Below are 24504 nucleotides of genomic sequence, written 5' to 3' on the forward strand. Positions count from 1 at the left end.
AGAGTCCATTAAATAAGATGTAATAGCAGAGCACTTGGAAAACAGTGACAGGATCAGACAAAGTCAACATGGATTTACAAAAGGTAAATTGTGCTTGACTAATCTATTGGAAATTTTTGAGGATGTAACTAGTAAAATAGATAAGGGAGAACCAGTGGATATGGTGTATTTCGACATTCAGAAGGCTTTCGATAAGGTCCCACATAAGAGATTAGCGTGTAAAGTTAAGGCACATGGGATTGGGGGCAAGGTATTGACTTGGATAGAGAACTGGTTGGCAGCTAGAAAGCAAAGAGTTGGAATAAACGGGTCTTTTTCTGAGTGGCAGGCAGTGACTAGTGGGGTACCACAGGGATCGGTCCTTCGACCCCAGCTATTCACAATATATATTAATGATCTAGACAAGGGAACTCGATGTAATATCTCCAAATTTTCAAACGACACAAAGCTGGGTGGGCGTGTGTGCTGTGAGGAGGATGCCAAGAAACTACAGGATGATTTGGACAGGTTGGGTGATTGGGCAGAAGCATGGCAGATGCAATATAACGTGGATAAATGTGAGGTTATCCACTTTGGTGTCAAAAACAGGAAGGCAGCTTATTATCTGAATGGCAATAGATTGGGAGAAGGGGAAGTGCAACGAGACCTGGGTGTCCTTGTGCACCAGTCATTGAAGGTAAGCATGCAGGTGCAGCAGATGGTTAAGAAGGCAAATGGTATGTTGGCCTTCATAGTGAGAGGGTTTGAGTACAAGAAGAAGGATGTCTTGCTGCAGTTGTACAGGGCCTTGGTGAGACCACACCTTGAGTATTGTGTGCAGTTTTGGTTGCCTTTTCTGAGGAAGGATATTCTTGCCATGGAAGGAGTTCAGTGAAGATTCACCAGGCTGATACCTGGGATGGCAGGAATGACGTATGAGGAGAGATTGGGTCGATTGGGCTTGTACTTGCTGGAGTTTAGAAGAATGAGAGGGGATCTCATTGAAACTTATAAAATTCTGGCAGGACTGGACAGATTAGATGCGGGGAGGATGTTCCCGATGGTCGGGGTATCCAGAACCAGGGGTCACAGTCTAGGATAAGGGGTAGGCCTTTTAGGACAGAAATGAGGAGGAATTTCTTCACCCAGACAGTGGTGAACCTGTGGAATTCTCTACCACAGAAGGCAGTAGAGGCCAATTCATTAAATATATTCAAGAAGGAGTTGGATATATTTCTTAAGGCTAAAGGGATCAAGGGGTATGGGGAGAAAGCAGGGACCGGGTACTGAACTTGGATGATCAGCCATGATCGCATTGAATGTCAGAACAGGCTAGGGGGGCCAAATGGCCTACTCCTGCTCCTATCTTCTCTGTTTCTATGTTTCAGCAGGAACAACGACAAAAGAGACACCAACTACAACTGGCTCTACCACTGGCTCCACAACTGGTGAGTGATGGCTTCTTTCAATATATAATATCAAGGCCTTGGATACAAGTATTTTTTTTCAACTTCAGCTCCTTGTCAGAGAAATTCCAATCATTTGCTCTTCTTGCGACTCAGACCATTCCTGCAGTAGGGCAATAGATAATGGCTTAAATATTGAATAAAGATTGTTACGACTAATTTCAATAGGAACGTTAAATCACACATCTTCCTTAAATGAGGACCTTTAAAATCAGCCAGTCCTTTATTCGTGAACAGAACATCATCGAATCATAGAATGATAGAATGGTCACAGCACAGAAGGAGGCCATTCGGCCCATCGAGCCCATGCTGGATCTCTACAACAGAACTTCATCTAGTTCCACTCCCCTGCCCTTTCCCCGTAGCCCTGGCAAAGTTTTATCCTTCAGGTACTTATCTGATTCCTCGTTGAAAGCCACAATTGAATCTGCCTCCACCACCCTTTCTGGGAGTGCATTCCAGATCATAATCACTTGCTGCGTAATAAACTTTTTCCTCATGTCACCTTTGGTTTTTCTGCCAATCACCATAAGTCTGTGTTCTCTGGTTCTCAACTCTTCCGCCAATAGGAACAGTTTCTCCCTATCTACTCTATTGAGATCCCTCATGATTTTGAACAACTATAAAATCTCCTCTCAAACTTCTCTGTTCTAAGGAGAACCACCCTAGCTCTTTCAGTGTCTCCTCATAACTGAAGCCTCTCACTCTTCGAACTATTCTTGTATATCTTTTCTGCACCATCTCTAAGGCTGTCACATCCTTCTTAAAGTGCGGTGCCCAGAATTGGGCAAAATACCCCAGTTGAAGCCGTAACATTGTGCAGTAACTGCTGATTCATGTTGAAACTCTCTCAATGCTGTCCCAGTTCAAGTTGGATGTAATAGTTGTGAATGCTTTTGCTTTTCTTCAGCAGAAACAACTACAACAGCAGGGACGACTACCACAACTGGGTCTACTGCCAGTTCCACAACAGGTGAGTGCTGTATTCTTTCAATAAACATTAGCAAGCCTTTTAACACAAATGTGCACTTTCAGATTTACCTCCTTGTCAGTGAAAGTCAATTCCTTTGCTCTTCGAGCAACTTAATCCATTCCTGCTGTAGGACAATAGTTAGTAGCTTAAATATTGAATAAAGCTCGTTGCGAGCTGTTTCAATTGGCACATTTGAACACCAATCTTCCTTAAATGTAGGCCTTTAAAATCAGCCTGTCCTGTCTTAGTCAACGGAACATGTCCCAAAAAGATAATGAGATCATGCAACTGAAATTATCATGCAGAATGTAGCAGCACAATAGAGTTTGCCGTGGCCAGTTCGTAATACGGTGATGAGCTTCATTGAGTCCTGCATCAAGTATCTTGATATGTAGGGAATCGCTCCAGATGGGGCTGTAGTGTTCAGCTGTTGACTAATTGAGAGCAAGAGCTGTGGGGCTCTTCAATGCTGTTGTATCTCCATCTCAAACTGTCATACTTGTTTTGTGAAGGTTAGTATTATTTTCCTGCCTAAGTCTCTTTTTCTTTCGATGTACCCTCTGTATACTAAATGTCAGTGCACTCTTAGACCAAGATATGCTGAATGGATTTAGTGACCCAAAGTCGAGCTTCCCAAATGTCACTCACTTGATGGAGAGTTTGTCAGTGACACAGATGGAAGACACAACTAATATTAAGGCTGGACACAGTCTGATTTGTCACCGGTAGTGTTGGTTTTAAAACGCTTTTGCAAGCTCTTTTAATTTGTGCAGTAAATGCTGATTCATGTTGAAACTCTCTCAATGCTGTCCCAGTTCAAGTTGGACGTAATAGTTGTGAATGGTTTTGTTTTTCTTCAGCAAAAACAATTACAACAGCAGGGACAACCACCACAACTGGGCCTACTGCCAGTTCCAGAACAGGTGAGTGATGTCTTCTTTCAATAAACATTAGCAAGTCTTTTAACACAACTGTGCTCTTTCAGATTTACCTCCCTGACAGTGAAAACCCATTACTTTGTTCCTCAAGGTAATAGGCCCATTCTTTATGAGGGATGCAATGTGTATCTACATTTCATTTTTAGCATATTTTTAGCCAACACAAATCACATCATCTCATGGTGAATCTCGACTGGAGTAGTTTGGGAACTGACTTGGAGTCTTGTGGTTTTCAATGTCTTTAATATTTTTCAGAAGCAACAACTACAACAGAGACACCAACTACAATTGGCTCGACCACCTCCTCCAAAACTGGTGAGTGATGGCTTCTATCAATATATAATATCAAGGCCTTAGATACAAGTGTTCTTTTTCAACTTCAGCTCCTTATCAGTGAAAATCCATTCCTTTGCTCTTCTAGCAACTTGGTCCATTCCTGCTGTAGGACAATAGTTAATGGCTTAAATATTGAATTAAGTTCGCTACGACCTGTTTCGATAGGCACATTTGAACACCAATCTTCCTTAAATGTAGGCCTTTAAAATCAGCGTGTCCTGTCTTAGTGAGCAGGACATGTCCCAAAAGGATAATGAGATCATGCAACTGAATTTATGATGCTGTAAGTATCAGCACAATATGGCTTGTCGTGGGCAGTTAGTAATACGGTGATGAGCTTCCTTCAGTTCTGCTTGAAGTATCTTGATATACAGGGAATCGCTCCAGATGGGACTGCAGTATTCAACTGTTGAATAACTGAGAGCAAGAGCTGTGGGACTCCACAATGTTGTTGCATCTTCATCTCAAACTGATACTCATTTTGTGAATGATAGTATTAATTTCTGTAAGGTGTTTGGTTTCCTCGTCCTTACAAGGGTTCTTTGCCTCTGGGTTTTACAGGAACAAAATGGTAGATGACACAAAGGTTTAGGTTCAACCCAAAACTGTTAGCTTATTAAAACCAACAAAACACAGACAAAAACGTGTTGAGATTTGGCTGAATCTTACTATCATGATACGGCCGTTCGTTACCATTGTGGATTGTAGGCGTGGTTCAGATATGACCTGTCCCCATCCTCCTTTATCTGACTGCAGCTGCCTACACAGCGCAAACCCCTTGTAGAGTCAACTGATACTTACAATCACCCGTCCGGCTGGTCGTGGCCGACATCGATTGCAGGCTGGGTACTGGAGATGACCGTCTTTCCTTCCTTGTTACACCTGGCAGTTGCTGTAGTCAGAGCTAGCTTCTGAGGGAGAGAGCTTCCCAGAGAGAGCTTCCCAGAGAGAGAGATTTCGAGAGAGAGAGAGTGAGCTGTGGGTGTGGTCCTTCTTATAGTTCTTTTATTCACCAGGCCCCATGCTGGGCCTCCCCCAACCAGTTCTGTTTGTCGGTTTGCTGATCTGTCTGATATTCACACCTCGTCAACCTGTAAGTCAATCACCGGAGGTGTACAGAGTTGTGAGATCGAAGATAAGTCTTTATCTCCTCTCCCACTTTCTGTAATAAATCATATTCAATGATTTCTATTACTGTTGATGGGTGGTTGGCTGATTGTCTGCTTGGGACTTGTGTACCTTCCATTCATGTCAGGAGGTCGATCGTGACCCCCATTGTTTCAGTTAAACTCAGAGCATTGTCCAGATGTTAATTTTTCCCGTCGAAACCAATCATGATTCAAGGCCTCACAGTTCAATGTCAATGTCCTTTTCAGAGTTAATCATGAGTCAAAGCTTTCATTGTCCAGTATCAATGTGTTCTCCAAGAACTGCAGACTTTGATGACTGGCCCCTTCTTTGTGCCTCGAAGATGAACCATTTCATGCCATTACCACTGGGCCAAACTGTTCCATGAAACTTACATTCTGGCCGAAGTCAATTTTATGTTTTCAATGTACCCTCTGTATACTAAATGTCAGTGCAATCTTAGACCAAGATATGCTGAGTGGATTAAGTGTCCCAAATTCGAGTTTACCAAATAACACTCACTTGCGGGAGAGCCTGTCAGTTATTCAGATGAAATACACAACTAATATTGAAGCTGGACACAGTCTGATATGGCACCGGTAGTGTTGATTTCAAAACGTTTTTGCACACTCTCCTTTAATTTGTGCATTAATTGCTGATTCATGTTGAAACTCGCCCAATGCTGTCCCAGTTCAAGTTAGATGTAATACCTGTAGTTGTGAATGCTTTTGTTTTTCTTCAGCAGAAACAACTACAACAGCAGGGACAACCACCACAACTGGGTCTACTGCCAGTTCCACAACAGGTGAGTGATGTCTTCTTTCAATAAACATTAGCAAGCCTTTTAACACAACTGTGCTCTTTCAGATTTACCTCCTTGTCAGTGAAAAGCCATTACTTTGTTCTTCTACATAATTGGCTTATTCTGATTAAGGGATGCGATGTGTATCTACATTTCATTTTTAGCATATTTTTACCCAACACAAATCACATCATCTCACGGTGAATCTCGACTGGAGTAGTTTAGGAACTGTCTTGGAGTTTTGTGGTTTTGAAAGTCTTTAATATTTTTCAGAGGGAACAACGACAACAGAGATACCAATTACAACTGGCTCTATCACTGGCTCCACAACTGGTGAGTGATTGCTTCTTTCAATATATCATGGGCCAGAAATTAGGATCGGGTGCTTGCCGCGCATGCAAGCCGCCGATCTGCACTCACCCTGCGCGCTGACATCTGAAGCTCGGGCCTGCTTGCATTTCCTGTCACTGGCCCGGTTCAGATGTCGGCGCGATGTGCTTGCCTGATCCAGCGGTGTAGTCAGTGCGATGTGCCGGCTGGGATCAGGTGAGCACTCTGCAGCCAATCAGGGGAGGGGAAACTCATTCATGAGTTTGATAGTAAAGACTGTCAAACTCATGAAAAGCACGGGCACCCAAAAGACTAGTTTAACTTTAATTAAAATTTTAAAAAACATCCCAATAATTAAATAAACCATAAATAACTTTTAAAAACTATTTAAAACAATTAACAAAATTTTTGAAAAAAATAATTTTTTACGAAATCGGGTCTAAAAATAAACTTACCTTACTGTAAAGTCCTTAAAAACAATGAAGCTGTGGAAAAAATGTAATAATTTTAAATAATAGACCACTTACCTTCAAGAATCCACTCCTTACGCCTCCTTTTTCATTTCTAAAAAATCCAGGCCCTTGCACACGTGCAAACCTGTCAAAATGAAGGAAGTTCAACGCTTGCGCGCAGAGTCCTGCGCGCACGCGTTGGACTTCTTAACCCCTTAGTTCGATGGAGAGGAAATGCCGGTTTCCCGCGCATGCGCTGTGCATGCTGAAATCCGGCACTTCCAACGGGCCCACGCATGAGTACACCGTCCGTACTCACGCGTTGGGACCGGAATTACTGGCCCAATATCAAGGCCTTAGATACAAGTGTTCTTTTCCAACTTCAGCTCCTTGTCGGTGAAATTCCATTCCTTTGCTCTTCTAGTCACTTAGTCCATTCCTGCTGTAGGACAATAGTTAATGGCTTAAATATTGAATGAAGCTCGTTACGTCTTATTTCAATGTGAACGTTAATTCATACATCTTCCTTAAATGAGGGCCTTTAAAATCAGCCAGTCCTGTCTTAGTGAACGTAACATCATAGAGTGATAGAATGATAGATTGGTTACAGCACAGAAGGAGACCATTCAGCCCGTCGAGCCCATGCCGTGTCTCTGCAGCAGCACTTCATCTAGTTCCACTCCCCTGCCCTTTCCCTGTAGCTCTGCCAATGTTTTTCCTTCAGATACTTATCCCATTCCCTGTTGAAAGCCACGATTGAATTTGCCTCCACCACCCTTTCTGGCAGTGCATTCCAGATCATAACCACTCGCTGCATAAAAAAGTTTCTCCTCATGTCGCCTTTGGTTCTTCTGCCAATCCTCGAGGATGAAATGTTTTAAACATTGATTCCTCGACTACTTCAATCTATTCTCTGACTAGCGTTGCTGCAAATTGGAGTCCTCTAATTGAGGGGAACGGAGCGCTTCTCAAGTGAGGTTTTACCCCCCTTTTCATTATAGGCCTGGGTGCTGCCTGTGACACTCACAGGGGCCGACCGCCTATCCTTATGGCTGAGGGACACCCCGGGGTCTCCCCAACCATCATGTCGGCCGTGCTGATATGTCTTGCCTTCTAGTGCATCCCAGTCTATCTTTCTCCTCCGCCAGCTGCTCCTATTGCTGCATCACACGATCTGGCAGTAATGGCCCTGATCTGACCCCTTACTTAAATTCAATTCACTGTTCCAGTGTTCCAATTCCGCCCGACATGGGGTATCCTCTGTTTCTTCTGTCTTTCCTGTTGTTACCCCCTGCCTGGGGTCTCCTCTATGTTGCTTCTGATCTTCTCTTTCGGTGTGCTCAACTAATTTCTTCGTGCTGGTTAGTCATACACATGAGTGCACAATTGGCTTATGTATCAAAGTCTTACTACATGGGGTATACATAAATCAAATACACTATCATTATAAGTTGGAGAACTACCAGAGTGTGTGAAATAATACGAACCTAAGGGCATGCTGATATATTAAGCCTAATATCCCACCAGTGTGAGTTGTCCCCTATGCTGTCAATTACAAGTTCTATTCTCGAGTTGTCTTGCTCCAATACATAAAATTGCTTTAGGGAGGAGTTCAGTCACATCACGAGCTCACTGAAACCCTTAGACAACAGAGGAATGTTGTATCCGAATTGTGCCACATAATTGTGCAGCTCATAATTAAGTATCTCATTTACTGTCAGTTTCACTTGAGCATAGGTTTTGATATTGAGTAAAACCTGTTGATTGTTGGGACTGGTCCTGTTAGACCCGTAAAGCATGGTAGTTGCGTTATTAGTGACACAGGAGGCACCACCAAAACCACCTCATACTGGATTCGGACTGGTTTTTCTCATGCTCTGTTACATACAAAACACAATTATTACAGTCACAGTTTATAATTATTTCAAGCGACATTACAGTTTAACATCTAATCAACAAATCATGGACTTAAAAGATTCCCCAGATCTCTCTTTTACTTGTATCAATCTTGTGGATAATTCTTGCTAAACATGATTTCTCCTTGGCCCTCAATTGTCCCAATCCAAATTCCATGTAACTCTCCACTTCAACTTCAATTTCAATCCCTCTAACGGGTACCAGTGTATTTAACTCTAGATAGTTTCTTGATGGAGTATGTGTCAATGCTTTAAAAGTTGTCTCACTCTCCTGGGCCACATTAACTATTTCATGTCTTGCTGTTGTCAAGTAACTGAGCATGTCTGAGACCCGTTCTTCAGTGCAGATTCACCACGCATTTGTGGATGGTAATTGCTTCAAACGTAACAAGTCACATTTGCACACTCAAATTAGTATCTCCATGCCATCCGATACAAGCCTTCTCGGGCTTTCAGATGATCCTATCAAAAGATTGTCTGGAGGTCTTTGTTCATCTTCCACCACATGGTTCTGATGTCTTGGGTAGTGGCCAGGCTATCAAATTCAGTTTTCTTAAATAGTTCATTATAGGCAGGGACACAAATGTCTCCAAGAGAAAGCTATCAATTTACTATTCCTAACTACACTTTCCTGACTTTCACTAGAAAGTTTGGAATATTCCCAATTGGTGATGTAATTCTCCTGTTTCTATCTCACACCCTCAAAAACTTCCTCTCTCCATTTTACACATCCCATTAATTATCATTCATATCTCATTCATGAGCCCTGGAGGAACTTTACTGTCCAATACAATATTTAAGATTGAAAACATAGATCAAACATTCTCACTTGGTCCAAGTTATTAACACTTTTTATTTATCATTATTTTAGACAATCTTTTATTTTCCCAAAAGTCCATTTTGTTATTTCAAAATTATCCCAAAATCCAAACAGCAGTACTGTTGAACTGACAGGTTTTGTCAATGTTCAATTTCATTTCTATCACTTTATCTTCCATTTCCAATTTCAGAAATTAGTGATTCTCAGGCTAGGTGTCTTACACAGTGCTTTAACATCAGAGACAGAAGTGTTGCAATTAGTTTACAAGGTAATTTTCATATAACAAAAGAAAGAAGAGAATCCATTGTGACTCTGCTTAAGAGCCCAAGGGGTTCTTTTATCAAATCATAATTTTCCTTCTGTCACTGTGGGGAAATTTTAACTTAAAATTAAGAAACTTAAATTTAATAATGTCCAAGATCTTTAAATTTCATACTAAAGTTTTTGCTTGGTGAACTTAAACAGCTGTCAGTGGAAAGGGTTAACTACTTGGCAGGTTTTTAAGAAAGTGGAGCAAAACATTGTCAGGCGCACGCAATTGCCTCACTTCACGTAAATTAAAAAAACCTTTCCAGATCTAAAAAGACAGTTGTGTTTTCACACTTTAACTAAACATGAACAGAACAGATAAAACAAAACAACGCCTTTCCAAAATACTGTAAAAACATTGAATACAACTGGAGAAAAATTTGTTTTTCACATTTAAACAAATCAAATCAAACTGCTTTGGAAAATTTCACCATAGCAACCGTGACTCCAAGGTTAAATCTTAGCCTGAAACTGAACTTTTGTTAAACAAACTTTTTGTTGTTCTTCTCAGTTTTTACACACCAGCTTAACTAAAATTGTAGTTCAAAGATTTTATTTCAATTCTTGGGGCACAATCTTATTCGCACATTCTTAAAACTTCCAAAATCCAAGACAAGACAAAAGTTTTAAATGCTTTTAACACAGAGAAGTGGGTGGAGCTAAAACAGAATCTTTCTATTAAAGACAGACTTTTAGACAAAAGAAATACTGTAACTTCTTAAACATTCATAGTCAGGAAAACTTTCACACTTTAACACACACTTTCGCACAAACTGAAATTCCAGCATTTTTTAAGGTTCCTTTCACTCAGCAAATCTTCTGTTTTATTTGTTTCGGCACAGATGTTAATAACTTCCATGTCGGTAAATTTTAAATTTCACTTTTTTTTTCCTTTTTTACATCGGTGTCTCAGCAGCTTTTCCTGGCTTTCCAAATCCATGTTTTTTCCCTTTCTTTGCTGAGTTTTCAGATTGGTTAGCCTGCAAATTAGATCTTTTTCCTTCTTTTTCTCTCCCTCTCTCTCCTGCACTTTATGATTAACCACCTGGCTATGTTTTTCTCTTAACTCGTGTTTTTTCTGAGACAGACTTTCCGGAATAAAGTTTATCACTTTTTCAAAGAGGACTCTGTCTCCTTTGATTAAACGTTCCGTCAATAATACCTGCACTTCCTCTGCACAGGCGCCTCTGTCTAACTTACTCTTATATGCATTAACACAACTTTTACTAACCATTTGGTGATTTTCCTAACAGACCACTAACATCAATAACTATCGGCGCGCAATTCACGGGCACTCCCCACTCCCCATGGGGTTTACCCCTCCTCAAGAGCAGCAGCTGATCAGGAAGCTACTTTCGAGTTCTGATCTATTACACAATACTAGCCGTTTTGTCTTATCCCATCTGGGATGCCAATTTGTATGATCTTAATGAACTCTGAGTTCTTGGACAAGACACCAATAGGCAGCAGCCAGTATGTTTGAGCAATAGATCAAGATTTATTAAGCTTACAGCGTAATTAATACTTCATAATAGGCGATAGTTTTAACGAGTAGCTCGCAACCCTTTGTCTCTGGAACCTCTCAGACACAGATGAGGTTGTCTTAAGTCTGTTCCTTTGTTCTCGCAGTACGTCTGTGTAAAGTTATCCTTTGAGTATCGAGGTTTTAACCCTTTTTGTAGTGTATGTACCCGTCTATCTTTAAGGGAACTATTGAATGTAACCGTTCACCTTTAAGGGAACTACTTTAGGTGTGGCACTATTTGTTTGGCTTCTGTATACTGTAATACCGATAGTGACCACACCAGTATATAAGTGTTGTAGCAGGATTGCTGGGGCAGATTCGCCCGGACCTTCGAATAGTAAAGACCTGTTTTGTTTGTTACTTCTGAAGTCTGTGTATTTATTAACTGCACAACCCACAGACTTTACACTTTTCTTATCAACTGTTCGTTTGGCCAGTATCCGTATGTGGCCTTTAATAAAATCACCTTTTTTAAATTGGTTCTAATAGCCAAAATACCATTGTCACTCAGACTAAGGTAGCATCCCGCCTTTCCAGTATTTTTCCACCAACTTTACCATGTTCAGTGTTATCTTGTTTATAGTTTTTCACCCCATTGGAATTTACTTTATCTCTTTCATTTCTAGCTTCCCTGGTACAAGGCCTTTATACCAAGGGCCCTTATCAACGCTGTTTCAGTAGTCTTGAGCTATTCAAACTATCTCACTTTAAACTACCAGATAAATACCTTATCTTCATTGACTCTCTCATTTTATGTCCTTATACTAATTATCCTTTAAACCTTGTTGCAATTAGATTTTTTAAGCAAATTCTAAGTTCTATACAGCATTGTAATATTTTATTTAATGATTTAACCTTCACTCGCAGTCTGTGGCTGTTTGTTATCAAACCTTAGTCAAAACTGCTTTTGACTGTCTGCAGCTACATTATGGGTAATATTATTTGGTCAATGGCTACACTTGCAGTTATACATATATGATTCTTGTCTACTAAATATCTCTAAATATCAGCCTTTCATACAACCCCCAGGTCTCTCAGTTCATGCACACCCTTTAGAATTGTAGCCTTCAGTTTACATTGTCGCTCCTCATTCTACCTACCAAAATGTATCACTTCGCACTTGGCTGCATTAAATTTCATCTGCCAGGTGTCTGCCCATTCCACCAGCCTGTCTATGTGCTCTTTAAGTCTATCACTATCCTCCTTACTGTTGACTATATTTCCAAGTTTTGTGTTATCTGCAAATTTTGAAGTTGTGCCCTGTACACCCAAGTCCAAGTCATTAATGGCCCAGTAATTCGGGTCCAAATGCGTGAGTATGGTCTGGGTACTCACGCATCTGGCCGGATGAAATGCCGGCGTTCAGGAAACACCGTGCATGCGGAGAACACCGGCATTTCCGGTCCTCTGAACGAAGGGGTTCAGAGGCACAGCGCGTGCGACTGCACAGGCAGCGCGTGCGCAGTGAACTTCGTCGATTTCATTCATGGATTCAGTGAGGGTAAGTCCTTACATGTTACACTTGAAAAAAGCATGTGTAAAGTTGTTCCAAGGCTGCGGAGGAAGATATATTTTATCGTGGAGCTTCTGAAAGGCAATATTTTTGTTTGGGAAAGTGAGGAAGGTTATTTTAAGAAATGCTGAGGTTAGTTTTAAAGTTTAATTTTTTTTTTTTAAACGGGTTTTCAGTACGGTAGGTAGAAGGAGCAATTGTGGCTGTGTGAATTGAATGTGAGAATGAGTGTTCTAAAATGAGTAATGTAATATTTCCAACACTTTTAAGAAAGAAACTTTTCATCAGTAATAAGTAATTATGTATGTATGTCCGCATATATTCCTTTACGTATATGTATGTATGTTTTATATTCCTTTACTTATGTGTATGAATGTATGTTTTTAATTATGATTTTCCAATAAGTTACTTTCTCTGAAAGTCATAATTAAATACATACATTCATACACATAAGTAAAGGAATATATACATACACGCAAAGGAATATATACAGACATACATACATAATTACTTAAAAGAATATATTACTGATGAAAAGTTTCTTTCTTAAAAATGTTGGAGTCATTTTCACATTTAATAAACACAGCAAATTCAATTCACATAGCCACAATTGATCCTTCTACCTACAGTACTGAAAATCCGTTTTAAAAAACAAAAATAAACTTTAAAACTTACCTCAGCATTTCTTAAAATACCTTTATCCCTTTCCCAAACAACCGCAGCCTCTGGAGCAACTGTACTCATGCTTTTTTCATGTGTAAGTTGTAGGGACTTGCCCTCCCTGAAAGCATGAATGAAAGCGGCGAATTTTACTGCGCACGCGCTGCCTGTACAGTCGCACGCGTTCTGCCTCTGAACCCCTTCGTTCAGAGGACAGGAAATGCCGGTTTTCCCCGCATGCGCTGTGCATGCTGAAAACCGGCATTTCCTCCGGACAGACGCGTAAGTACCCCGACCGTACTCGTGCGTTTGGAAGGGAATTACTGGGCCAACATTTTACATGTCAATAAAATGAAAAATTTAACAATTGCATGATTTGCCCCCTCGCAACTGCGACTGAGGGTCCAAGGAGGTGCATTGCGCAACAGGTCATCGTCGTACATATCCTCACACTCTTCCCTTTCGGGAACTGTATGAAGTGGTGGAAGGATTTCTGGCCACGTTAACACTCCTTCCGTGACCATAACCATCTTCATACCAGCCATTAGGGTGGTTAGTCCTATGGCGTGAGGGTTTTACGGGCTCCCACAACCCATCTGAGGGGGGGGGGCACCCACACCCGCGGACGCAAGTATCCCGCTGGATGTCCACCCAGAATTTATAGTTGGAGCTCCGACTCCACTTGCCGGGACTGTCTGGAGCGGGGTTCGAAACCCAACTCCTTCTGGTCCAGCGGCGGGGATGCTTACCGCTACGCAAAAGGCCCACTCCGCGCAAAAGGTGACACCCATACATTTCCTGCGCCTTTTCCCTCCCCGTGACTGGAGCCCTATGCTGCCACTTGAAAGACCAAGCTATCATCTGTCCTTTTTGCGGCGCCTTTGACTTCTCATTACCAATGATGAGCAGGCGCTGCGCCTCCACCTCGTTGAGGAGATTGCTGAGGTCATCATCAGTTCAATTGTGAGTTCTTTTAATGCCGTGAATTGTGCTCATTCCAGCCATTTCACGTTGCTAATCGGATTGGGCCTTTGGCGTAGCGGTAGGATCCCCGCTGCTGGGCCAGACGGGGTAGGGTTTCGAACCCCGCTCCAGACAGTCCCGGCAAGTGGAGTCGGAGCTCCGGCTCTAAATTCTGGGTTGACATCCAGTGGGATATTTGCGTCCGTGGGTGTGGGTGGCCCCCCTCCTTGTATAGCTTGTGGGAGCCCGTAAAACCCTCCCGCCATAGGACTAACCACCCTAATGGCTGGTTCAAAGATGGTTACGGTCACGGCATGAGCATTAATCACGGCCATAAATCCTTCCACCACTTCATACAGTTCCCCAAAGGGAACAGTGTGAAGACACGTATGACGATGACATTGCTAAATAAATAAATGGAATTAAAAAAATTCTTTTAGGGCTTTTAAAAGTCTTTAAATTGCTTTAATTCTGTTTAAAACTACTTCAGATTCTTCAAAATAATGTAAACGTTTTTAAAAGTTTATAAAAGTTACCAAAAGCTTCATAAAAATACCCAAAACCTATTTAAAATGCTGCTTTGCATGTAAAAATGCTTAGCAGCTTGTGAGAAACATTGGGGGTGTGTCCTATTAAACTGAGACCTCAAGGGGCGTGTCTCAGTTGCACAGCGCGCTACAGGCTTCGCGCTGGCTGCACTCCTGGGCGGCGTGACGTCAGACGCTGCCCGGGAGTCAACATTTTAAAACACCAATTCCAGGCGTCCCTGAAGCTCAACGGCCGGCGCGTCGGGTAAGTGCATATCGGGGGCTTGCACGCGCGGCAAGCCCCCGACCCGAATTTCTGGGCCAATATATTTCAAGAAAAGCAGTGGTCCTCGTACTGACCCCTGGGGAACACCACTGTATACCTTCCTCCAGTCCGAAAAACAACCGTTCACCATTACTCTCTGATCCTGTCACTTTGCCAATTTCATATCCATGCTGCCACTGTCCCTTTTATTCCATGGGCTTCATCTTTGCCGGCAAGCCTATTATGTGGCTCTTTTTCAAACGCCTTTTGGAATATGACCCAAAAGGATAATTAGATCATGCAGCTGAAATTATCATGCTGAAAGTAATAGCAGAGGGATGAGGTTCTGCAGGCAGAGTTTAGGGAGCGAGGAAAGAGGTTAAAAAGCAGGACCTCAAAGGTAGTAGTCTCTGGATTACTACCAGTGCCACGTGCTAGTGAGTTCAGATATAGGAAGATAGAGCAGATGAATGTGTGGCTGGAGAGATGGTGTAGGAGGGAGGGCTTTACATTCCTGAGGAATTGGAACTGTTTCTGGGGGAGGTGGGAGCTCTACAAGCCAGATGGTTTGCACCTCAACGGGAACAGGACCAATATCCTCGCGGGAGCTGTAGACTGCAGGAAGATATCAATAAATTGGTCAGGTGGGCAGAACAGTGGCAAATGGAATTCAATCTGGAGAAGTGTGAGGTAATGCATTTGTGGAGGGCTAACAAGGAAAGGGAATACACATTAAATGGTGGAACACTAAGTAGTGAAGAGGAACAAAGGGAACTTGGAGTGCATGTCCACAGATCCCTGAAGGTAGCAGGCCAAGTAGATAAGGTGGTTAAGAAGGCATATGGAATGCTTGACTTTATTAGCCGTGGCATAGAATACAAGAGCAGGGGGGTTATGCTTCAACTGTATAAAACACTAGTTAGGCCTCAGCTAGAGTACTGCATGCAGTTCTGGTCACCACATTGCAGGAAAGATGTGATTGCACTAGAGAGGGTAGAGGAGATTTACAAGGATGTTGCCGGGAGTAGAGAATCCTAGCTATGAGGAAAGACTGGATTTCTGTTTTCCTTGGAACAGAGGAGGCTGAGGGGAGACCTTATTGAGGTGTATAAAGTTACAAGGGGCATAGATAAAGTGGATAGAAAGGACCTATTTCCCTAAGCAGAGGTGTCAAAAACCAGAGGGCACAGATTTAAAGAAACTGGGGAAGGTTTAGAGGTGATTTGAGGGGAAATTTCTTCACCCAGAGGGTTGTGGGGGTCTGGAACACACTGCTGAAAAGGTGGTAGAGGCAGGAACGCTAACCACATTTAAAAAGTACTTGGATATGCACTTGGGATGCTCTAACCTGCAGGGCTACGGACCAAGAACTGGGAAGTGGGATTAGGCTGGATAGCTCTTTGTTGGCCAGCGCGGTCACGATGGGCAGAAATGGCCTCCTTCCGTGCTGTAACTTTCTATGATTCTATGATTCTATGAGCACAATAGAATTTGTCGTGGGCAGCCGGTAATACGGTGATGAGCTTCAGTGAGTTCTGCATCAAGTATCTTTTTATGTAGGGAATCGCTCCAGGTGGGCTGTAGTGTTCAGCTGTTGACTAATTGAGAGTAAGAGCTGTGGGGCTCTTCAATGATGTTGTATCTCCATCTCAAACTGTGATACTCATTTTGTGAAGAATAGTATTATTTTCTTGCCGAAGTCCCCTTTATGTTTTCAATGTGCCCTCCGTATACTAAATGTCAGTGCAATCTTAGAGCAAGATATGCTGAATGGATTAAGTGGCCCAAAGTCGAGCTTCCCAAATGTCACTCACTTGATAGAGAGCTCGTCAGTGACACAGATGGAAGACACAACTAATATTAAGGCTGGACACAGTCTGATTTGGCACCGGTAGTGTTGGGTATAAAACGCTTTTGCACTCTCTTTTAATTTGTGCAGTAACTGCTGATTCATGTTGAAAATCTCTCAATGCTGTCCCAGTTCAAGTTGGATGTAATAGTTGTGAATGTTTTTTTTTACTTCAGCAGAAACAACTACAACAGCAGGGACAACCACCACAACTGGGTCTACTGCCAGTTCCACAACAGGTGAGTGCTGTATTCTTTCAATAAACATTAGCAAGCCTTTTAACACAACTGTGCACTTTCAGATTTACATCTTTGACAGTGAATACCCACTACTTTGTTCTTCAAGAAAATTGGTCCATTCTATTGAAGGGGTGCAATGTGTATCTACATTTCATTTTTAGCAAAATTTTACCCAAAAGAAATCTCATCATCTCGCGGTGAATCTCGACTGGAGTAGTTTGGGAACTGAGTTGGAGTCTTGTGGTTTTCAATGTCTTTGATATTTTTCAGAAGCAGCAACTACAACAGAGACACCAACTACAATTGGCTTGACCACCTCCCACACAACTGGTGAGTGATGGCTTTTATCAATATATAATATCAAGGCCTTAGATACAAGTGTTCTTTTTCAACTCCAGCTCCTTGTCAGTGAAAGTCCATTCCTTTGCTCTTCTAGCAACTTAGTCCTTTCCTGCTGTAGGACAATAGTTAATGGCTTCAATATTGAATAAAGCTCGTTACCACCCGTTTCAATAGGCACATTTGAACACCCATCTCCCTTAAATGTAGGCCTTTAAAATCAGCCTGTCCTGTCTTAGTGAACGGAACATGTCCCAAAAAGATAATGAGATCATGCAACTGAAATTATCATGCAGAATGTAGCAGCACAATAGAGTTTGTCGTGGACAGTTAGTAATACGGTGATGAGCTGCATTGAGTACTGCATCAAGTATCTTGATATATAGGAATCGCTCCAGATGGGACTGTAGTGTTCAGCTGTTGACTAACAGAGTAAGAGTTGTGGGGCTCTTCAATGTTGTTGTATCTCCATCTCATACTGTGATACTTGTTATGTGAAGGATAGTATTATTTTCCTGCCGAAGTCCCTGTTATGTTTTCAATGTACCCTCTGTATACTAAATGTCAGTGCACTCTTAGACCAAGATATGCTGAATGGATTAAGTGTCCCAAAGTCGAGCTTCCCAAATGTCACTCACTTGATGGAGAGTTTGTCAGTGACACAGATGGAAGACACAACTAATATTAAGGCTGGACACAGTCTGATTTGGCACCGGTAGTGTTGGTTTTAAAACGCTTTTGCATACTCTTTTAATTTGTGCAGTAACTGCTGATTCATTTTGAAACTCTCCCAATGCAGTCCCAGTTCAAGTTGGATGTTATAGTTGTGAATGCTTTTGTTTTTCTTCAGCAGAAACAACTGCAACAGCAGGGACAACCATCACAACTGGGTCTACTGCCAGTTCCACAACTGGTGAGTGATGTCTTCTTTCAAAAAACATTCGCAAATCTTTAAACACAACTGTGCTCTTTCAGATTTACCTCCTTGTCAGTGAAATCCCATTAATTTGTTCTTCAAGATAATTGGCCCATTCTGATTAAGGGTTGCAATGTGTATCTACATTTCATTTTTAGCATATTTTTTCCCAACACAAATCACTTCATCTCACGGCGAAACTCGACTGGAGTAGTTTTAGTAACTGAGTTGGTGTCTTGTGTTTTTGAATGTCTTTAATATTTTTCAGAAGGAACAACGACAACAGAGACACCAACTCCAACTGGCTCTACCACTGGCTCCACAACTGGTGAGTGATGGCTTCTTTCAACATATAATATCAAGGCCTTGGATACAAGTGTTCTTTTTCAATTTCAGCTCCTTGTCAGTGAAATTCCATTCCTTTGTTCTTCTAGTGATTTAGACCATTCCTGCAGTAGGACAATAGTTAATGGCTTAAATATTGAATAAAGCTCATTACGACTTATTTCAATAGGAATGTTAAATCACAGATCTTCCTTAAATGAGGACCTTTAAAATCAGCCAGTCCTGTATTCGTGAACAGAACATCATAGAATCATAGAATGCTAGAATGTTAACAGCACAGAAGGAGGCCATTTGGCCCATCGAGCCCGTGCCGGATTTCTACAACAGAAATTCATCTAGTTCCATTCCCCTGACCTTTCCCCGTAGCCTTGGCAAAGTTTTATCCTTCAGATATTTATCCGATTCCCCGTTGAAAGCCACGATTGAATCTGCCTCCACCACCCTTTGTGGGAGTGCATTCCAGATCATAATCACTCGCTGCGTAATAAAGTTTTTCCTCATGTCGCCGTTGGTTCTTCTGCCAATCACCATAAATCTGTGTTCTCTGGTTCTCAATTCTTCTGCCAATGGGAACAGTTTGGCCTAGAAATTGGGTTTTGGCTTAGCCAGGGCTTTAGTGCCGGAAGTTAGTGCCGGCGCTAAGTCCCTCTGCGTGCGCCAAAAATTCAGTAGCGCCGCGCCCAAACGGCTGCCGGCGCTACTGAAGGGTCTTAGCGCCTGGAAAAGGGCGCTAACTGCCGTTTAGCGCCGCAATTCCGGCGCTGCGGCACCCGATGCGGTGCGGCAGGCTGGGGAAGTGCAGGCCTCCTCCTTCCGTTAAGGAGGAGCTGCCTGCACCCGGCCGCGGCCTGCGCAAATCTGTTTAAAAATGAGCCCGGCACCTCGGACAAGTGCCGGGCTTGCATCTGTTCCGCGGGGTGGGGGGGGGGAGAAGTCCGGGGAGGGAGCTGCGGGCAGGCGGCCGGCGGGAAAGCGGCCGGCCGCCGCGGGGCCTTTAATGCGCCGGCGCAAACACATGTTGGACTCTGTTGCCAGAGTCTTAGTTGCGGCTGCCACGGGCGAGGCGGCCGCAACTGAATTTCGGCGCTGGGGCCCGTCGGCATGGCAACCGGGACGCTGCGCACACCGATGACGTCATCGGTGCCGGCGCAGTGCTACCGGTGCAACGCCGCTTTAGGGCCCCAGGGAATTTTTCAACTGGCCATAACTCTGGCGCTAGTCCCTCTAGCGCCTCAAAAGCGGCGCTAAAGCTAGTGAATTTCTAGGCCTTTCTCTCTATCTACTCTGTCGAGATCCCTCATGATTTTGAACACCTCTATAAAATCTCCTCTCAACCTTCTTTGTTCTAAAGAGAACAACCCCAGCCTTTTCAGTGTCTCATCATAACTGAAGTCTCTCACTCCTTGAAAAATACTTGTATATCTTTTCTGCACCATCTCTAAGGCCGTCACATCCTTCTTAAAGTGCAGTGCCCAGAATTGGGCACAGTACTCCAGTTGAAGACGTAACATTGTGCAGTAACTGCTGATTCCTGTTGAAACTCTCTCAATGCTGTCCCAGTTCAAGTTGGATGTAATAGTTGTGAATGCTTTTGCTTTTCTTCAGCTGAAACAACTACAACAGCAGGGACAACCACCACAACTGGGTCTACTGCCAGTTCCACAACAGGTGAGTGCTGTGTTCTTTTAATAAACATTAGCAAGCCTTTTAATACTAATGTGCACTTTCAGATTTACCTCCTTGACAGAGAAAACCCACTACTTTGTTCTTCAAGATAATTGGTCCATTCTTTTTAAGAGATGCAATGTGCATCTACATTTCATTCTTAGCATATTTTTACCCAACACAAACCACATCATCTCGCGGTGAAACTCGACTGGAGTAGTCTCTGAACTGAGTTGGAGTCTTGTGTTGTTCAAAGTCTTTAATATTTTTCAGAAGGAACAATGACAACAGAGACACCAACTACAATTGGCTTGACCACCTCCCACACAACTGGTGAGTGATGGCTTCTTTCAATATATAAAATCAAGGCCTTAGATACAAGTGTTCTTTTTCACCTCCAGCTCCTTGTCAGTGAAAGTCCATTCCTTTGCTCTTCTAGCAACTTAGACCATTCCTGCTGTTGGACAATAGTTAATGGCTTAAATATTAAATAAAGCTCGTTACGACCTGTTTCAATAGGCATATTTGAACACCCATCTTCCTTAAATGTAGGCCTTTAAAATCAGCCTGTCCTGTCTTAGTGGACGGAACATGCCCCTAAAAGATAATGAGATCATGCAACTGAAATTATCATGCAGAATGTAGCAGCACAATAGAGTTTGTCATGTACAGTTAGTAATACGGTGATGAGCTTCATTGAGTTCTGCATCAAGTATATCTTGATACATAGGGAATCGCTCCAGATGGGACTGTAGTGTTCAGCTGTTGACTAACTGAGAGTAAGAGCTGTGGGGCTCTTCAATGTTGTTGTATATCCATCTCAAAATGTGATACTTGTTTTGTGAAGGATAGTATTATTTTCCTGCCGAAGTCCCTTTATGTTTTCGATGTACCCTCTGTATACTAAATGTCAGTGCAGTCTTAGACCAAGATATGCTGAATGGATTAAGTGTCCCAAAGTCAAGCTTCCCAAATGTCACTCACTTGATGGAGAGTTTGTCAATGACACAAATGGAAGACACAACTAATATTAAGGCTGGACACAGTCTGATTTGGCACCGGTAGTGTTGGGTTTTAAACGCTTTTGCATGCTCTCTTTTAATTTGTGCAGTAACTGCTGATTCATGTTTAAACTCTCTCAATGGTGTCCCAGTTCAAGTTGGACGTAATAGTTGTGAATGCTTTTGTTTTTCTTCAGCAGAAAAAACGACAACAGCGGGGACAACCACCACAACTGGGCCTACTGCCAGTTCCACAACTGGTGAGTGATGTCTTCTTTCAATAAACATTAGCAAGTCTTTAAACACAACTGTGCTCTTTCAGATTTACCTGCTTGACAGTGAAAACCCATTACTTTGTTCTTCAAAATAATTGGCCCATTCCTTTTAGGGGATGCAATGTGTATCTACATTTCATTTTTAGCATATTTCTACCCAACACAAATCACATCATCTCGTGGTGAATCTCGACTGGAGTAGTTTGGGAACTGTGTTGTAGTCTTGAGCTTTTCAATGTCTTTAATATTTTTCAGAAGGAACAACTTCAACAGCAGGGACAACCACCACAACTGGGTCTACTGCCAGTTCCACAACAGGTGAGTGATGGCTTCTTTCAATAAACATTAGCAAGTCTTTTAGCACAACTGTGCTCTTTCAGATTTACCTCCCTGACAGTGAAAACCCTTTACTTTGTTCTTCAAGATAAATGGCCCATTCTTTTTGAGGGATGCAATGTATATCTACATTTCATTTTTAGCATATTTTTACCCAACACAAATCTCATCATCTCGCGGTGAATCTCGACTGGAGTAGTTTGGGAACTGAGTTGGGGTCTTGTGGTTTTCAATGTCTTTAATATTTTTCAGAAGCAACAACTACAACAGAGACACCAACTACAGTTGGCTCAACCACCTCCTACACAACTGGTGAGTGATGGCTTCTTTCAATATATAATATCAAGGCCTTAGATACAAGTGTTCTTTTTCAACTTCAGATCCTTATCAGTGAAAATCCATTCCTTTGCTCTTCTAGCAACTTAGTCCATTCCTGCTGTAGGACAATAGTTAATGCCTTAAATATTGAATAAAGTTCGCTACGACTTGTTTCAATAGGCACATTTGAACACCAACCTTCCTTAACTGTAGGCCTTTAAAATCAGCCTGTCCTGTCTTAATTCACAGGACATGTCCCAAAAGGATAATGAGATCATGCAAATGAAATGATCATGCTGAAAGTAGCAGCACAATAGTGTTTGTCGTGGGCTGTCAGTAATACGGTGATGAGCTTCCTTCAGTCCTGCATCAAGTATCTTGATATACAGGGAATCGCTGCAGATGGGACTGCAGTATTCAGCTGTTGAATCACTGATTGTAAGAGCTGTGGGACTCCACAGTTTTATTGCATCTTCATTCTCACACTGATACTCATTTTGTGAATGATAGTATTATTTTCTGTATGGTGTTTGGTTTCCTCGCCCTTACAAGGATTCTTTGACTCTGGGTTTTACAGGAACAAAATGGTAGGTGACACAAAGGTTTAGGTTCAACGCAAAACTGTTAGTTTATTAAAACCAACAAAACACAGACAAAAACCTGTTGAGATTTGGCTGAAACTTACTATCACCCATACGGCCGGTCGTTACTGTTGTGGATTGTAGGCGTGATTTGGAGATGACCTGTCCCCGTCCTCCTTTATCTGACTGCAGCTACCTACGCAGCGCAAACCCCTTGTAGAGTCAACTGATACTTACAGTCACTCGTCCGCCTGCTCGTGGCCGACGTCGATTGCAGGCTGGGAGCTCGAAATGACCGTCTTTCCTTCCTTCTTACACCTGGCAGTTGCTGTAGTCAGAGTTAACTTCTGAGGGAGAGAGCCTCCGAGAGAAAGCTTCCCAGAGAGAGAAATTCCGAGAGAGAGAGAGTGAACTGTGGGTGTGGTCCTTCTTATAGTTCTTTTAGTCACCTGGCTCCATGCTGGGCCTCCCCCAACCAGTTTCGGTTGTCGGTTTGCTGAACTGTCCGACATTCACACCTCGTCAACCTGTAATTCAATCACCGGAGGTGTACAGAGTTGTGAGATCGAAGATAAGTCTTTATCTCCTCTCCCACTTTCTGTAACGCATATTCAATATGATTTCTATTACTGTTAATGGGCGGTTGGCTGATTGTCTGCTCGGGACTTTTGTATCTTCCATTCATGTCAGGAAGTCGATCGTGAACTGCAGACTTTGATGACTGGCCCCTTTTCTGTGCCTTGAAGTTTAACCGTTTCATGCCATTACCACTGGGCCAAACTGTTCCATGAGCTTACATTCTGGCCAAAGTCAGCTTTATGTTTTCAATGTTCCCTCTGTATACTAAATGTCAGTGCAGTTTTCGGTCAAGATATGCTGAATGGATTAAGGTTCCCAAATTCGAGCTTACCAAATAACACTCACTTGATGGAGAGCTTGTCAGTAATTCAGATGCAATACACAACTAATATTAAGGCTGGACACAGTCTGATTTGGCACTGGTAGTGCTGGGTTTAAAACATTTTTGCACACTCTCTTTTAATTTGTGCATTAATTGCTGATTCATGTTGAAATTCTCTCAATGATGTCCCAGTTCAAGTTGGATGTAATAGTTGTGAATGCTTTTGTTTTTCTTCAGCAGAAACAACTACAACAGCAGGGACAACCACCACAACTGGGTCTACTCCCAGTTCCACAACAGGTGAGTGATGTCTTCTTTCAATAAACATTAGCAAGCCTTTTAACACAATTGTGCTCTTTCAGATTTACCTCCTTGACAGTGAAAACCCATTACTTTGTTCTTCTAGATAATTGGCCCATTCTGATTAAGGGATGCAATTTCATTTTTAGCATATTTTTACCCAACACAAATCACATCATCTCACGGTGAAACTCGACTGGAGTAATTTAGGAACTGTCTTCGAGTTTTGTGGTTTTGAATGTCTTTAATATTTTTCATCAGGAACAACGACAACAGAGACACCAACTACAACTGGCTCTACCACTGGCTCCACAACTGGTGAGTGATGGCTTCTTTCAATATATAATATCAAGGCCTTGGATACAAGTGCTCTTCTTCAACTTCAGCTCCTTGTCAGTGAAATACTATTCTTTTGCACTTCTGCCGACTTGGTCCATTCCTGCTGCAGGACAATAGTTAATGGCTTAAATGTTGAATAAAGCTTGTTACGACTTATTTCAATGGGAACATTAAATCACACATCTTCCTTAAATGAGG

The 24504-nt window shown here is 42.3% G+C and overlaps 1 protein-coding gene and 1 long non-coding RNA gene across 2 annotated transcripts in view; both read left to right on the top strand.

Moving 5' to 3' along the window:
- Positions 1 to 24504, top strand: part of LOC147105636 (uncharacterized) — a 308669-nt gene that overhangs the window by 217650 nt on the left and 66515 nt on the right. Inside the window, exons 108-116 of the mRNA XM_086010932.1 lie at positions 2356 to 2418; positions 5563 to 5625; positions 5896 to 5955; positions 16928 to 16990; positions 18514 to 18573; positions 20196 to 20258; positions 22120 to 22179; positions 23905 to 23967; positions 24229 to 24285. Coding sequence (XP_085867058.1) covers positions 2356 to 2418; positions 5563 to 5625; positions 5896 to 5955; positions 16928 to 16990; positions 18514 to 18573; positions 20196 to 20258; positions 22120 to 22179; positions 23905 to 23967; positions 24229 to 24285 — 552 coding nt within the window. The remainder of the gene's footprint in view (positions 1 to 2355; positions 2419 to 5562; positions 5626 to 5895; positions 5956 to 16927; positions 16991 to 18513; positions 18574 to 20195; positions 20259 to 22119; positions 22180 to 23904; positions 23968 to 24228; positions 24286 to 24504) is intronic.
- Positions 20526 to 21876, top strand: LOC147105638 (uncharacterized). Its single transcript, XR_015081543.1, has 3 exons — positions 20526 to 20588; positions 21454 to 21516; positions 21787 to 21876. It is a non-coding gene; the product is annotated as an uncharacterized LOC147105638 (long non-coding RNA).

This window comes from Somniosus microcephalus, chromosome 17 (assembly GCF_052327205.1).
Source record: "Somniosus microcephalus isolate GS21.2 chromosome 17, FLI_Smic_1.0, whole genome shotgun sequence".
In the NCBI taxonomy this organism is placed as follows: domain Eukaryota; kingdom Metazoa; phylum Chordata; class Chondrichthyes; order Squaliformes; family Somniosidae; genus Somniosus; species Somniosus microcephalus.